Source organism: Peromyscus maniculatus, chromosome 8 (assembly GCF_049852395.1).
Source record: "Peromyscus maniculatus bairdii isolate BWxNUB_F1_BW_parent chromosome 8, HU_Pman_BW_mat_3.1, whole genome shotgun sequence".
Classification (NCBI taxonomy): Eukaryota; Metazoa; Chordata; class Mammalia; order Rodentia; family Cricetidae; genus Peromyscus; species Peromyscus maniculatus.
In genome coordinates, this window is record NC_134859.1 from 66,279,389 (window position 1) to 66,296,636 (window position 17,248).

General features: G+C 43.9%; 1 protein-coding gene across 8 annotated transcripts in view; it reads left to right on the forward strand.

Annotated features, from left to right (window-relative positions):
* Rhot1 (ras homolog family member T1) overlaps nucleotides 1–2,453 on the forward strand; it is a 74,175-nt gene extending 71,722 nt beyond the window's left edge. For 4 of the 8 annotated variants that reach the window (XR_013053057.1, XR_013053058.1, XM_015996280.3 and 1 more), the window contains one exon: nucleotides 1,361–1,509. Coding sequence is in view for 6 of the 8 variants with exons in the window: in XM_015996280.3 (XP_015851766.1) it covers nucleotides 1,361–1,478 (118 nt within the window). In the remaining 2 variants the exon portion in view is untranslated. Of the gene's footprint in view, nucleotides 1–1,360 lie in introns of all 8 variants that reach the window. The other 4 variants (XM_006977509.4, XM_006977508.4, XM_015996281.3 and 1 more) reach the window with 1 other exon arrangement.
* Nucleotides 2,454–17,248: the final 14,795 nt, after the last annotated feature.

The window sequence follows — 17,248 nt, forward strand, 5'->3', positions numbered from 1 at the left end:
CCAGTGGGTTGGCCTTGTTGGAATCTTCCCAGCTAGAAAAACCTGAGATCTAAATATTCTCTTCCCTAACCTTTTAAGAAAATAAAACATTGCCTGTTGGGAGAACTGACTTGCAGTGTAGAGTAAACCTGTGTTATCACTTTGCTTTGTCAAACCTAACTGAGAAGAGACTTGTGGTGAGGATGCAGTGTGGAGTGCATGTGTTGTTTGGCTGTGGGGAGAAGCATGGGGCACTGGCTTGTGTTGCAGTGGTTTCTCGATGAACGGATTGCATTTTGTGAGAGCTAAGCCAGACATTCTGTAGCTGTGACCAAGTCAAAGTCATTGTGTACAGTTTGAACTCTCGGCTCTTAATTTCTTTGTGTATGACAGCATCTTGGTCTTTTTGCTTCAAATCTGCCTAATTGTAAAGTAACCAAGACTGTCTCACTAAGCTCTTAATTCTGAAAGTTTTTACATCACCTCAGTTGTGCGCACTTAACTAAGAACCCAGCCTAATTCTCTTCATTGACACTTAATAAAATGATCCAACCGTTGTTTTAAGCTTTTTCCTCTTCATGGTAAGCTGTCATACTTGAGACACCTGACGGTGCTTAGCAGTGTTATTAACTGAGCATGCTCACAAACTCAGTTTGTGGTGTTAGGCTGTCCCTGTTCCTGTTCCTGTTGTGTATAATACAGCTTCATTTGTGTCATTGCTTTTAATGCATCCTATCCATCGTGCCCTTTATTTGGCGTCATTATCACTGCCTGTTTAACTAACATCAAGGTTTGCTGGTTTTAGTTTTAGGTTTTTGTCTCTTCAATTAGCAGTAACCAAACTAATGCAAGCTGGCCAGTCTTCCCTTTCTCTTTGGGAGGAATTTTTTAGAGGGGGTGAACTTTATAAGTCTCAAGTTTTTCACATATTAAGCACTGCTCTTGAGACAGTATTATTGTCACTTGTCAATTAACTGCTTACAAGATAGTCTTTGATTCCTGAGGGTAGAAGATTTTGTCTTACTCACATTTTGTGAATAAGACTCTCAGAATTGTGAGACTCCAGCCTAATTCTCATTTTGAAGGACTGTGGTGACATTAAAATGTATTCAGCTGATTCATCCAACTTTATTTCCCATGTGACAAAACTGATAAAATTTTAGAGGTCAGTTTCCAAGTAGTAGCTAATTGTAAAGACATTTGTCTTTACTGATGTCTGTATTATGTATAGCCATATTTATAAATGTTTTGGGTAAGCATTACTGTATGCAATTAGCCTGACAAGTGTTCTAATACTTCCCCCAGATAGACTGTTAGATGATTGCTGTAAAATCTTCCTACTAATAATGTTTTAAATATTAATTCTATTTTCTGACTGCAGGCACGTGACACAAGCTGACCTCAAGAGCTCCACGTTCTGGCTTCGAGCGAGTTTTGGTGCTACTGTTTTTGCAGTTTTGGGCTTTGCTATGTACAAAGCATTATTGAAACAGCGATGATTAAAAATAATAATAATAATAATAATAATAACCGGCCTACCAAAAGCAAATACTTTTATGTACATTCTGAATGCTTTAAATTCTGCTAGAAATATTGAGATATTTATACATGCAGAGTTACTTTATTAATATTTGTAATTCATGCATAAGAGTATTTTACTGATAGTAATGACTGCAGTATTAGCTGGCATGTGGAAAGAAAACACCTTAGTAGCCAAACTTAAGTGGCTAAATTTCAGAGGCCAAAAGGGAATATTTTGTAAATAATGTATATATTCAAGCAAGATATGGTCTCCCAAACTGAGTTCTAGAAATGGTGTTTGCAGACATTTCTACATTAGTGTCATAGTGTTCACTTGGCTCACTCTGCTAGGTGTCAGTCACCAGAGACTGTGTTACTCATGGATCACATATTTATTTCACGTTGACTCAGAATGACCCTTTGGCTTCTACAGCCATTTCTCTCTATTTTTAAGATCACACAGGAGTCAAGGTCAGCTTTCCAAAACCACTTTGTTTCTGCCACTTACGGTAGGCCAGCATCAAAGCCATTGTGAAATCTAGAAAATTGTGTATCTGGGTGTGTGGCTGAGGAACTGAGGCAGAAGCAGTTAGCAGAGGTGTTACCTATGTGACTACATTGCTTCTTTGTCAGTGTGTGGGATTTTATAGCCCTTTCAATCAAATGAGAAAACAATTTGTATATTATCAGTGTTTTCAGTTTAAATAAACAAGCCACCCTGACCACTGCTGAGTTTCACCTCAAGTGGAGACCGTTCTAGAGTGGCCGCGTCTGTTGTAGTGTCGCCTAGCTGCATGTGTTGTGAAGTCTTCTGCATCTGGCCAGGATAATCTAGAGGCAACACTTTTTTAATGGTAAAATAAATCTAATGACTATAAACTCTCACAAGAAACCTATTTTTTCCATCATTGACCTTTTCAGGTATTTAAATAAATAACTGCTGTGTAATGTGATCTTGGGTTTTTGTGTCTTATAAAGTAAGTGTCTCTGTCCACATGTATGGCAGCTCCTCTGGTTTCTACCTTTCTTAGGTTAGAGATTATTTTTTATACAAAAACATAATACTCAGTAGGAAGGAAGCTGAATAGGATTTGTGTGTCTAGATCTGTCTACAGTCTAGAGGTGTGTCCTCCGAGGCCAGTGTGCCTCTGCCTGCGCCGACTGCTGTGGCCTCTGCTGGCTCATGTTAGTCTTCACCTTTAAGATGATGCTTCTTCCCTCCACTGTTCTGAGGATAGTTTCTCACATGATCACACTTCATGAGCAACTAATAACAACTTCGAGCATTATAAACTTGTTCTCTTACTTATTCCCTGTCTTTCCTTCCTCTTCCCATTTTCATTCTGAGTTTGAAGAAAAAAAAATTAAACATGGCAACACCTCATTTTTATTATTTTCTTTAAATTTTGTATTTCACTGTATTCATTTTATATATCTGTGTGTATATGGGCCCGTGTGTGTGGTCAGAAGACATTAGAGGAGTCAGTCCTCTGGTACAGTGTGGGTCTTGGCAGTGAACTCAAGCTGGCAGGCTTGGTAAGCAGGTGCCTTTGCCCGCTGAGCTATCTCTCAGGCCCTTAATTTTCATTGTTTTCTGACAATTTCCCATGTACCAAATAAATTGATCTCAGTTGCACACTCTTCAAAGACAGCTATTTCTTTTCTTCTATATTTCTTTTTATTTTGGCTAAAATAATAAGCCTTATAGACTGCTGTGTTTGTAAGAAACAGGAAAGAAAGCAATTTGTCAAGAGATGGAAAGTAGCCAGGCATGGTGGTGCACACCTTTAAACCCAGCATTCAGGAAGCAGAAGCAGGTGTATCTCTGAATTCGAGGCTAGCCTGATCTATGGAGTGAGTTCCAGGTCAGTTCCAGGGCTACACAGAGAGACCCTGTCTCCAGGTGGGTTGGAGTACATGTGTGGAAAGTGCTGGGTTTATACATTTAAACTTTTTTCTCAACCTTATTATTTTATTTATGTATGTATTTATTTATTCTGAGGGCTCCAGGTAGGTTTGGGTATATGTGTGGAAAGTGCTGGGTTTATGTATTTAAACTTTTCCTCAGTCTTATTTCATTTATTTATTTAGAGGTTTTTGAGACAAGGTCTCACCTAAGTACTTTGGCTGGCCTGGAACTCCTTTTGTTGACCATGGTTGCTTTGAACTTACAGATCCACCTCTCGTGCCAGGATTAAAAGCCCCTATGCATGGCTGATCTTGTCATTTTAAGATAAGTGTCTTTGATTCACAAAACGTCAAGAGAGGAGAGCTGCCCTATTTGTCTTTGTTGGTGGATGACCCACATTGTAGAGCCTGGCTGTCCTCATCTGTGTGTCAGCTGAGGCAGTGTGGTGAGCAGAGGTCAGGTCACCGCTTCCCTCTTCATCCTGCAAGCATGTAGGTGTGCTCCTTTGTTTTACATACGCTTCAGGAACTAGTTAATACAGGAACAAACAGTAAGAGGCTTCTGCTGGCTTTGACAGTTTGCTCCAAAAATGCAAGCTGTAAAAATACTAAGAAATGAGGGAATTAGTAAAAGAGTAAAAGAAAACCTTTCACTGAGTCCCGTTGCATCATCTTGTAAATGGACAATTCTAAGACCACTTGTTATGGTATTTTTTTTTTTAAGATTTATTTATTTATTATGTATACAGTGTTCTGTCTGCATATACACCTGCCGGTCAGAAGAGGGCGCCAGATCTCATTACAGATGGTTGTGAGCCACCATGTGGTTGCTGGGAATTGAACTCATGACCTCTGGAAGAACAGCCAGTGCTCTTAACCTCTGAGCCATCTCTCCAGCCCTTGTTATGGTATTTTAATGAGTAATAAGGCGTTTTGAAAAAGAGCTGTCACTTTGAGGTTTGTGGTCCTGTGAATTAATCACCGTAACATACTCTCCCTTTGTGTCTCAGGGGTCTCTGCTTTGTGCTCTTGTGCACATTTGGATAGAAAATTTCCCATGTTGTAGGTAGTAATTAATACCAGAATAAAAGTGGGCTGTGATGGTAGACATTTGGGGAGCACATAACCATTCTAATGTGACCTACAAAATGAAAGTAGAGGACTATGGACATCCTTTTTGCGCATGTTTGATGTTTGCACATCATCCGACTGGAAGACACCAAAGAGCCGATCCTGAAAGGAATGGTAACCACCCTGACCTGCAGGATGATGGTGGAATAATGAGCAGCAGTGGAGAAACAGAGGTAAGTGCCTAATCTCTATGGCAGAGCATGAAATTTTCCTGAACAGGCCCTTCGAGTGCAAGTAAGGTTAGCTTTGGTGCTCCCTTTTGTCTGAATTGTATTAGTGTAAGTCCGTATAAAACCCTCTTTAAAATGGACAGTTGTTTATCTGTATCTTTTTTGTTTGTTTTGCTTTTTTTCAAGTCATAGTCTAACCCTAACCCTAACTGGTTTCTCTGTGTAAGCCCAGCTGTATTGGAACTCACTCTGTAGACCAGGTTGGCCTCGAACTCACAGAGATCTGCCTGCCTCTGCCTCCTGAGTGCTGGGATTAAAGGCATTCACCGCTGCTGCTGCTGCTGCTGCTGCCGCCGCCGCCCCCGCCCCCGCCCCCGCGCCCCTCCCCCCCAGCTATTTGTCTGTATCTTTGGAGGGTTGCTTCCAAGACCTTGCATGAATACTCCTCTTCAGATGCTCGAGTGTGTGTGTAAATAATATATTTAAATAGTATATACAACATTTGTATATACCCATGCACATCCTCCTATATACTTTAATTCATCTCTAGATTACTTATAATATGTAACTAGTGTTTATAATATATTTTACAGTATAAAGGCCATGTAAATAGTTATTATATTCCTTAGGGAGTTAATGACAAGGAAAAACGTCTGTGTATTTGGAAAAAATGCAGCCATACTAAACAAACTAGATAGCAAATGAATGAGATGTAAGCAAGCTGCTGAAGTGAATGTTCAACAGTACAGGTCTGTGACGGGTAGGAGCTACATCAGGATGTGCCTACACATTATCTTCGTGGATTCACTGGAATACTTGGCAGGTCACAAATTCACGTTACACTTTTTTTTTTTTCAACTTTCTGACAAAACAGTTTTAATACAGGCTTGGTCAAATCTGCAAAGAGAGAACTCACAGAGATGATTATGCAATTCTTAAAAACATGTATGTCAGTGGTAGAGATTGTGCTCAGCATATGTAGTCCTTGAGCTCAGTCTCCAGTACAGACAGACCAATGGATAGCCTAGTCTTATTAGCATGCTTATTTGTAACATTTTAATTTGAGGTGTGCAGTTTGAGACAGGTTTCTCTGTGAAGCTTGCCTGTCCTGGAACTTGTTCTGTAGACTAGGCTGGCCTTGAACTCATAGAGAACCGCCTGCCTCAACCTCCCAAGTGCTGGGATTAAAGGCATATGCCACCACTGCCTGGTTTCTTTTTTGTGTTTTCTTTTGTTTTTTTGTTGTTTTTGTTTGTTTGTTTGTTTGTTTGAGACAGGGTTTCTCTGTGTAGCTTTTGGAGCCTGTCCTGGAACTCAACTTTTATAGACCAGGCTCACCTCGAACTCACAGAGATTCACCTGCCTCTACCTCCAGTGCTGGGATTAAAGGTGTGTGCCACCACCGCCCCACCCTTTCTTGTGTTTTTGTCTGTTAAAATACCCTTTCAGAAAGAATAAATGTCTCTTAACCTGTTTGTCCCTCAGATATGAAAGTCTCCATCTGATTTGTGGATATCACAGTGGTGTGTCGGAGATTGTTCTAGTGATTTAGATTTCAGAAACCAGTCTCCTGCCGCTGTGACACACTCAGACTCCTCAGTCTTCTTATCCCATTCCCAGGGTTTATAAACTTTAGCCAGTGCACTGGATGCAGAGATTGTGCCGCCGTTAGGACTGCTGTCTGACTTCACTGAACCACTCTGGTTCTTGGCCATGCTTTCTAGGGGAATGTTTGCACTGTAGGGTTTTTTCCCTTTCCTTTAGTCTACAGTTGTAGTGGTCCAGCTCTGAGGTGCTTCCCCCGGGTGTGAAAGGTGAATGTCAGCTGTATATAAACAAAGCAGCATTGTACAAATTATACATTGAAAAATCCAAATTCTGCAAGAACACATTTTCTCTTTGAACATTTTCCTATTTATAGTTTACATTTGTGCTTTATAATTGAATAACCCAGAGCTTGTTATCAGAGTGATATAAACGTGCATGTAGTAGTTTAACTTATAGGTTACAAGCTCTTTCTCTAAAAGGTACAGTCAGCAAACATCAGGCTTCCACTACAGAACCCTATGTAGAATGAAGAACCTTGTGGCAAATAGTTATGACTGCATTCCAGTAAGACTTCATGTATACTGAAATTAGAATTTCACACAACTCACATGCCACAGAAGAGTCTTTCTGGACTTTGGTGATCGGTGTTTTGTTTGTTTTTTCACATCTGTAATTTGAGTACGTGTGTGTGTGTGTGTGTGTGTGTGTGTGTGTGTGTGTGTGTGTATGTGTACATCAATGTATGCATGTATAGGAAGGCCTAAGGTTGACTTCATGTGTCTTCTTTAATTGCTTTTCACTTTATTACTGAATCAGGGCCTCTCATTTGAGCCCAGAACAGGCAAATTTTGTTAGTCTAGCTAGCCAGCTTTTTCAGGGGATCATGTCTCTATTTTCTACGAACTTGAATTAGCCAGGTGGTGATGGCACATGCCTTTAATCCCAGCACTCAGGAGGCAGAGCCAGGTGGATCTCTGTGAGTTCGAGGGAGGCCAGCCTGGTCTACAGTGAGTTCCAGGGCAGGCTCCAAAGCTACACAGAAAAACCTTGTCTCAAAAAAAAAAAAAAAAAAAAAGAACTTGAATTACATGCAGACCTCTGTGTCCAGTGGGCATTTACATGGTTCTGGGATCTGGACCAAAGTCCTCATGGTTACAGGGGAAAGCACTTTAACTACTGAGTCATCTCCCCAGCCCCTTGCATATTCTTTTTTTTGAGATAGTGTCTCACTGTGTAGCCCTGGCTAGCCTGAAACTTAGTATTAGACCAGGCTGGCCTCAGATTGACAGAGATCCACCTGCTTCTGCCTCCCAAGTGCTGGGATTACAGTTATGAGCCACCACACCTGGCTCCCTTGGGTTTACTTGGCCATTAAACAACTAGAGTTCATTCTTAGATGTACAGAAACTGATTTAATCAAGCAACAGTTGTTAGTCACTTAATCACCTGATTATCTTAGAACTGGAAATGCACAACACTGAGAAGAATGTAAGAACACTGTGGTCATATTTGTATGGAAACAAAGATTGGAGGTGGAGGAGGTGTCTGTATTTGGAGCCTCCTTTTTATAGGTTCTGAGCTGGGTGTTGGGGTGTGTATGAAATAGTTTGGAATGGTGGTGTCTGGTCTTCTGCTCCCATAGGGAGAAGTCATAGTAAATACCATAGGTAGAGAAGTTATAAGAGCAGTGATAGCTAAGCTCAGTCACCAGAGATTTTTTTCTCCAGTTGAGTTCCCAGAAAGTTCTGCAGAAGGTGGTGTTCAACTTAGACCTGAAATAATTCACACTTCAAGAGTTGTCTGTCATCTGGGAGATGGTGGCACACACCTTTAATCTCATCACTTGAGAGGCAGAGGCCAGTGTGGTTTACAAAGAGAGTTCCAGGACAGCTAAGGCTGTCACACAGAGAAACCCTGACTAAAAAAAAAAGTCTGTCTCACTGAGTTGGAAAGTTCAGTTGTCTCCAACCCCTTGCTGGGGTTGGAGATCAGTTCCCTTCTCACTGAAAAAACTGCCCCCAGCTTGGCTTGTGTAAGAATTGAAATTCCTACTTCTGTAAAATTTGTCAGAGCAAGCCGGGCGTTGGTGGTGCACGCCTTTAATCCCAGCACTCGGGAGGCAGAGGCAGGCGGATCTTTGTGAGTTCGAGGCCAGCCTAGGCTACCAAGTGAGTTCCAGGAAAGGCGCAAAGCTACACAGAGAAACCCTGTCTCGAAAAACCAAAAAAAAAAAAAAAAAAATTTGTCAGAGCAGCAGCTGAATTTGGAAAGTAATAACTGCATACTAACATGCTTGGAACAGGATGGGTGTTCATCTCAAACAGCATGAGAGCAGTGCCCAGCTGTGAGCTGTAAGTGACAGCTGACACACACCGGAGAACAGCTCTGTTGCCAGCCGGGTGTAGACAGAACATCACCTTGCATTGCCATCAGGTTGCAGCCACATTTAGGATTCACATTTGGAAAGGGAGAGTGACTATGTCCAGGCCCAATGAGAAGCTCTGCTTGGCTAGCAATCAGTGAGAAAGAATTAAGAGATAGCTGGCTTATACAAGTTCCAGGCTAGCCAACCAGAGCTACATGATAAGACCCTGCCTCGAAATACATGTTTAAATATTAAAAAGGGTCATAAAGAGACCCTTTCAGAGGCAGATGGATCTCTGAGTTCAAAGCCAGCCTAATCTACATATTCCAGACTAACCAGGGATACATAATGAGACCCTGTCTCTTAAGAACAAAGTCCTTTGAAAGAGGGTATGGGATTATGGCAGACAGGTAAAATATCAACTAAAGGAGACAGTTAGTTTTGAAGATCGATTATTTGAAGTCGTGTGTCCTAGAGAAAAAGAGTTCAGCTGACAGTTTCTAGGTAGGGCTTCTGCAGTGCATCAAGCAGTGGGTGGAGGGGACAGACTCTTGGCTGAGAGCCTTTGTTGGAAGATGCAACTTAGGATGCTCTGAGTTTGCAAGGCAAGAATGTGCACCAGCCTGGCCTGGGATGGTGGGTCCTGGCCATAGAGAGACCATAAACTTGGCTCCTGTGCAAAGCTAGATGGAGAGGATTTAGAAGCATCCGAATTTGTTAGGTTTCCAGTCTTCTGTCCCCAGTTCCCACCTCAACCCTCTGCAAAGCCTGAAAGGATAGACCAACTCTGCTCTTTTACTAAAAGTGCCTCAGAGTCTCCTCACCCTTTCAGGACTGGACAACTGTAGCCTCGTGGAAAACTTGACCTTAGGGGAAACTGCTGGCCTGTGAACGCCTCACATCCTCCTAGAATACAGCCAGTGCAGAGTTTTGATTGAACCAAGCAATCCTTTTTTAGGAATTTGTTCTTCCAGCTTTCCTTTTCCTTTTCTTATTCTCCCTATTTCTAGAATTCTGAGAGCTGTACTGTTCATTATTTCTACCCATCATTAAGGGAAAAGATAGGGAAACATTCCCATGGTAACAGCTTCATCTCAAAATCTCTGAATGCTCTCAGCTGCCCTCCTACTCCAGGGAAAAGATGAGCTTCGCACCCCCACCCCCACCCCAGTCTTCTCAGAGTACAGCTAACTGGTCCATCTCATGCTGCAGTGAGGCCTGCTCAAACCAGGAACAGAAAATCCCAGAGAGCCAGACTAGTTTCTTAGCTAGCTGGGACAGAATAAAGACTTTTCAAAAATTCAGTATTGCACATCTCGGACATTCATTCCAAGAACTAGTGGACATGCACAGGGAAATCCAGTGCATGTGATACAGGTCAACACAGGCTTGGTTCAAAGCCCACAGGTGCTACACTGTTTAACGGCAGTCAGATGTGTGTGCTGATCACCATTGGAGAGGTGGAGAGAGAGAACAGAATATGATAGCATCATGCTTCTTATTGATGGCCTACTTTATGGCAGGCAAAGGGTCCTCCATAGTGAAATTGAATGATGGAGGAGATGAGACGTGTCTTTCTTAAACATGTATTAGTTATCTACTGCATATGTGCTTATCCGTCACAAATTACCCCCAAATTTAATAGCTTAAAACAACAAGTATTATACTTGTTTGTTTTTTATTTTCGAGACTGTCCTGGAACTCCCTCTGTAGACTAGGCTGTCCTTGAACTCACAGAGATCCAAATGCCTCTGCCTCCCAAGTGCTGGGTTCAACAGCATGAACCACCACACCTGGCTGATGGTGAACACTTTTTTTTTGGCTTTTTGAGACAGGGTTTCTCTGTGTAGCTTTGGACCCTGTCCTAGAACTCATTCTGTAGCCCAGGCTGTCCCCGAACTGACAGAGATCCTCCTGCCTCTGCTTCCTGAGTCTGGGATTAAAGGCGTGTGCCACCATGCCTAGCTATACTCTTCTGTATAATCAGTCAGTTTTGTTACTTGTTAATCTCCAGACGCTGTGAACTCCCTCAGGCCACGATTTTGTGGGGGTTTTTGGTCACTGATTCTAGAATCGTACCAGGAATAGCAGATACTTAGGTATTTATTGAATAAAGTGAGAGACTCAAGGCAGTGGTTTTCAACCTGTGGGTCAAGACCCCTGGGGGGTGTCACCTAAAACCACCACAAAACACAGATATTTACATTACAATTCATAACAGTAGCAAAATTACAGTGATGGGGTAGCAATGAAATTTTATGGTAGAGGGTCCCCACAACATGAGGTGTTAAAGGATTGAAGCAGTAAGAGGGTTGAGAACCATTGATTTGAGGGGTTAGGAGTGTAATAAAAAGGTAAAAAATAGCCAAGCATGGTGGTATACACCTGTATACACCTTTAATTCAAACACTCAGAAGCCAGGGGCAGGAGGATCACTTGGCCTACATAGCAAGCTCCCGCCTACAGTTACAGGAGACCCTGTCTTTAAAAAGAAAAAGATTAAAAAAAACTGAAAAATTAGCACATTGTATAAAAAGTGATTTCTAGAGTTCTCACAAGTCATTTAATTATAGTAACCAAGAATCATAATTATTACCACCACCCCATTATAAATACAATGGGTCTGAGGCTAAAGGAGTTTGATTAGCCCACTGTAGACCCAGCCTTGCAAACAGGATTAGGCTTAACCCTTGTCCTGTACTTACAGATGCCACCTTGACCTTTAGAGATAGGCAGAAAAGCTCTTCTCAAAGTTGACTTTTCTTGTGAGCCTTTCCCTAGGGAACATGCAGAGCCTCCCGCCATGGATGTGGTATAAGCAGCCCAACATTTCTGAATTACAGTACCCCGAGAAAAGCCCAGCATGGCAGAGTGAGCATACCACCTGCAAATGCCCAGGAGAGCCCTGGGCTTATTTTTAGCCAGCATAGGGAAAGTGCCGAATATCTTCCAGGAGAGCTGGCAGCTGGCAGGCTGCTGATACAGCTGTGCTTATGTAAGCCGGTGGCGGAAGGGAATCGGAGGTTACAGAGAAGCAGGAGCTTGGCACACCTCTGCTTGCCGAGGCTCTGTCAGCCAGCACATTCTGTCGGGTCATAGGTCAGGAGTAGTTGCTGGAGAGAGAGGGTGATCTGGAGTGTGCAGAGAACATAGGAACAGCTGGTTCCCCAGGTCTGAGTAGACATTAAAGCTGCCCCTTGAAAGTTCCGTCCACCAGTGTCTGCTTCTTCCCACGCTGTTATCCAGGGTAAGTAAGAGAACAGAAGCGCTCCCCAGTGGCACAGCTGTTAAGCAGAGCCGTTCAGCTCATTTGACCACACCTCTCAGGTGTGCCAGATGAAGGCGATGTATATAACATCCCATCCTGCCGAAGCTGCCGATACCCAGCATTTGCCTTGTCCTGCAAACAGCAGCAGCAGCAGCAGCAGCAGCTGACTTTCACTGGAGCTGTGTGCCCTTTCACGGAGAGCCAAGATAGAACGTCTTTTAGCAGAGATTGATTTTAGTTACATCTAAATCAAAAACAAAACTCAAGAGCAAACAGTATAATGAGGCCCCCTGTGTCCATCACCAAGCTCCAGCGATAATCAACATGGCAGTCTTATTTCATCTGTTCTCCCACACACTCTGGAATTATTTGGAACATGCTCCAGACAACACATCATTTCAACTGAAAATATTTCATTGTGTACCTCTGAAATAGGGAGGGGTTTTTTGTTTGTTTTTTTAAGACAGGTTTCTCTGTATAGTCCTGGATACTCTAGAACTCGCTCAGTAGACCAGGCTGTCCTCAAACTCAGAAATCCACCTGCCTCTGACTCCTGAGTGCTGGGACTAAAAGTGTGAGCCACAACTGCCCAGCAATTCCTAATGAATTTTAAAGAACAAATGTGACTGAAATATCTGTCTTTAGGAAAGCACTTCTTGCAAAGTGTGTTGATTGCTACTTTCTGAAGTCTGCCTTGGTGCCTGCCCAGCATAGATGTTAAGGAGTCTGCCCAGGCTGGCTCCCTGGTGACTTGTTGGCCCCGTGAAGTGCTATGGCTGTTCTTTCCACTAGAGGGCACTGTGGCTCCAGAACTTCATGTGGCTCATAGCCAGCTTTGCTACACCAGTGCCTCTTAGGAGGCAGTATTTAGTGCATATTTATTATTAGGCACCAACTGGGTGCTTCCTGTGTCAGGGATGGAGATAGAAGAGATCAGACACAAAGTCCTGTGACACTGTATTGGGAAATGGTTTCTTTGTATTCCCTTTTAAAACATCAGCTATGTCATCTGGTGGAAACTATTTTAGCTCTCCACAGGGTGCTGCTTCCTGCTATAAACTGCAAATTCGGTTACCTGGTTAGATTTTTCCAACTGCCATATATGGTCTTTTTAGAATTTGAGTGTATCCAAGCAAGATGCCAAGATATGCTCATCTTTGAAATAATGTATTTCTGATTTTGATACTATGTGTCAAGTCTGTTGGGGAGGAGGAGACTGGTGCTCACTGAGAGCTGCCTGAGCCATACCCTGCCCCTTTCTCCTTTTTATCTGCATCCTAGCAAGACTGATGGTAATAGCCTCATTTAAATCCCAAATCCCAAAGAAGAAAACCAGGCGGTGGTGGCGCACACCTTTAATCCCAGCACTAGGAGGCAGAGGCAGGCAGATCTCTGAGTTCATGGCCAGCCTGATCTAGCAAGTGAGTTCCAGGATAGCCAGGGCTACACAGAAAAACCCTGTCCTTAAAAACAAAAGTCCCGAAGAAACATGAGGCTAGGGGAATAGCTCAGAGTTCCTGCCAACTTTTTGTGGGGCCTTGCATTTGGTCTCTAGTACCACAAAAATCACACACTGAAAACTGAAAAGAAAGTCTGTCAGGTGTAAGCTCACACTTAATGATCCCATTAGTTGGAGGGCAGAGGCAGGAAGATCACGGCAAGTTTAGGGCCAGCCTGGTCTCGGTAGTGAGGTCCAGGCCAGCCAGAGCCATAGGAAGAGACCTTATATCAAAATAAGCACCAAACTGAATAAATAAATAAACCCAAGGAAGCAGATTGATTGAGGCTAACTGACCACTTACCAGATACAGGTGGACATTTAGATGAATAATTTTTTTTCTCACCAAGCCTGATAGGACACACTGACTGCTGTGGTCCTAGGATGTAGAAAACATTGGGCTTTGTAAAGACACCTTGGTATTTAGGAGGTATTGCAATAACACCACAACACAAAAGTGACAATAATCAGATACCTGATTATGGGATCCTAATGAGTGTTCTTGTCATGACAGCCCATGTACTGGTCTCCACAAACCCTCTCCATAGCTGTGATGCTGACTTCGGCAGAGGGAAGCCACCTACCATTAGAAACATGACATCAGCCAGGCAGTGGTGGCACACGCCTTTAGTCCCAGCACTCAGGAGGCAGAGCCAGGCAGATCTCTGTGAGTTCGAGGCCAGCCTGGGCTACAGAGCAAGATCCAGGACAGGCACCAAAACTACACAGAGAAAACCTGTCTCGGAAAAAGAGAAAGAAACATGACATCATCACTGGGGTACTACTCATGGAGATACCTTTGGGCTGATGTCCACACATCATCTCTCCTCCAGGACTAAGGCTTTGGGGTGTATTGGCACAGTCCTCCTCCCGGCCCCTCCCGGGCTCTCTCCCCACCCCACCCCCCACTCCTACCCACCCCACCCTCCTCTACCTGAACAGGTAGCAAAGTCAAGACCCACCAAGTCTCTATTCAAATCCTGTAGTTTAATGAAGGAAGACACATGTGTGATCTGAGCAAAATCCAACTCTTGACTGTTCTGTGTTAACACGGTGCATGCATGTAAATGCTTTCCAGCTACTCATTTGTAAACCCACTTACACGCTCCCATCTCCTGCCCTGGCAACACACCTAAACCCCAGCATCAGAGCTCAAGCCGTGCTGGTTAAGGAGCGAATGGCAGTGGGGAGGGTGGATTTACTGGTTTGAGTTAGGAAAGCAGATACAGGTGGCAGGTGGCAAAAGCAACGGAGCCAGGAGGCGTATGGAGAAGCCCAGTCCTGAAAATTCAGCATAGGCAGTCACAGCAGTGAGGTTCTGGGAAACAAGGACAAGCGTGGGTGTGTTCCAAGCCACCAAACTCTTCCTAACAACCCTGGGATAATGAATGAGCCTTCAGCGGGAGTCTTTGCTCTCTGGTGAAAGGCCCTCCCCCTGCATACTGGCCCTCTGCAGATGCCATTGTGCACTGGGAACCATCTGGCAAATGTGCTCCTTCCCTCGTTCCTTCGGTGTTCCAGGTAATTCCCCCTTCTTGGATATAAATTGCTGCAGCAAGCCAAGCCAGTTGAATGTTTACTGGAGCTTCCCAGGCTTTCCCTAGCCTGGTTAACCACATAGCTCACTGCCTACGGAGCTGCTCACAGCTAATGAGCTCTCGGAAGCGTGTATCTCCCTTCTCTACTGCTCTTGTGTGTTTTGGAGTGTGCAGAGCCAGGCACAGGAGCTGCAAAACAGCTGCAGCTACCAGATGGGGAAGCTGGGCACAGCTCATGCATTCTTGAGGTAGGATGTCCTTCCTGGAGGAGGGACAGGTTAACTCCAGCTCTGTGGAAGACTTGGCCAGCTCCCTGAGGAGCCACAGCAGGCTGCCACCACTGTAGGGCAAATCACATATTCTATGCTCCTGCCGCACAGGGGTGAATGCCTAGGAAACAGAAACTGCCCGCTGCAGCCTCTGGGTCCTGTTTTACACAAAACCAGTTTGCTCCCCTGGCCTGGCTTCATGGTATACAAGGCTGGAAAGTTGAGGGTCATGTTGGCACCATTTGAGCAAGCCTCCTGCTTCTAGCCTGCTTCACTGATTGCATTCAGAGAACAGAGATGAAAGGCAAGATTTATTCTCTCACTGGTGGAGCCCTTCACAGACAGGATGGCCACACTGAATTATCAACTGTAGCCTTCACATGTATCATTCACAACCATGTGATCACTGGATTATCCTAAAGGGGATGAGAGATGAAGCAGTCAATGCCTAGACTCACATAGCATCACAATCACCCTAACAACAGCAAGCAGCTCCTATGCAGATTCACATCGGATCTTAGTACACACCGTTCCTTCCGCCATGAATACCTCAAGTCCCATCCACTTGTCAATCCTTTAGGATTTAGCTTTAATCACCTACGAGGACGCCCCTTTGCCACCACATACTTAGTTTGCGATCATCTCCGTACCTTCAGGTTTTGACAGTGTCTTTCCCAGTTGACACTGTCCTCTCTAAGGCAAAGCCACGTCTTGCTACCCTCTGTGTCTGGATACACAGTCAGGAAAGATGTTTATCAGCAGTGCTTTGGGAAGGGGAAGCCAGAGATAGGGATGCCGTTCAGTTGATAGAATGGCTATCTAATATGTGTGAGGCCCAAGGTTCCAGCCCCAGCACCACATAAACCACTGGGGGTGATGCATGCTGGCAATCCCAGGAGGGTCAGAAGTTCAAGGTCATTCTGGACTACATAGTGAAATAGGGGCTGACCTGGGCTACCTGAGAGCCTGGAGGTGAGCTGAGGTGGAAAAAGACATCTGCAGGTAACAGGATTTAGGGATACAGCCTCCAGGAGAGATGGCTCAGTGGCTAAGAACAGATGCTGCTCTTTCCAGAGACCCTGAGATTAGTTCCTGGCACCCGTGATGGACAGCTCACAACCGCCTGTAACCACAGCTCCAGGGATTCAGTGTTTTCTTCAGCACCTGTGGGTGCCAGTGTAAAGGTGGCATATATTCACACAGACACAAACATGTAAATAAAAACACACCTTTAAAAAATATTAGTGCGAGGTGAGGTGACACACTTTTAATACCAACACTTGAAAGACAAAGACAGGCTGTGAGTTCAAGACCAGCCTGGTCTACAGAGCAGGTTCCAGGCTAGCCAGAATTACATGGTGAGACCATGTCTCAAAACAAATAAATAAACAAACAAACAAATAAAAAATAAATAGATTAATTAATTAAAGGGCTGGGATAATAGTTCAGCAGTAGAGAGTTCTGGCTGCTCTTCCAGAGGACCTGGGTTCGATTTCTAGCATCCCATATGGTGCCTGGCAGCCATCTATAACTGCAGTTATAGATGCAGTTCCAGGGGATCCGATGCCCTCCATTGGCCTCCAAAGGCACTGCATGCATGTAGTACACATACACACATTCAGACATGATATAATTAAATTTAAATTAAAAATATGCACACAGAAGTCTGCCTCCCAAGTGCTAGGGTTAAAGCGTATGTATTTTCACTTGGTTTTTATTTTTATAGATATAGTCCTCTGCAAAAAATTCCAGGTCCTCTCTTGTTCCACAAAAGATGAGATAAGGAACTGTGCCTTCCCTGGAGTCCTAGGGCTAAGTAATGACAGAGCTGGAACAGGAACACAGCTCTACTGACCTGTTTTCCTGCTACCAGGCACTAAGGAATCATATCCTGAGCTGCATTTTCTGTCCTGTCTGGGAATGAAGGCTGATGGGTAATAATCAGGCTTCTGCGCTAGCGAGAGAGAAAGAGAGAGAGAGAGAGAGAGAGAGAGAGAGAGAGAGAGAGAGAGAGAGAGAGAGAGAGAGAGAAGAGGGTTAGAGAGACAGCGAG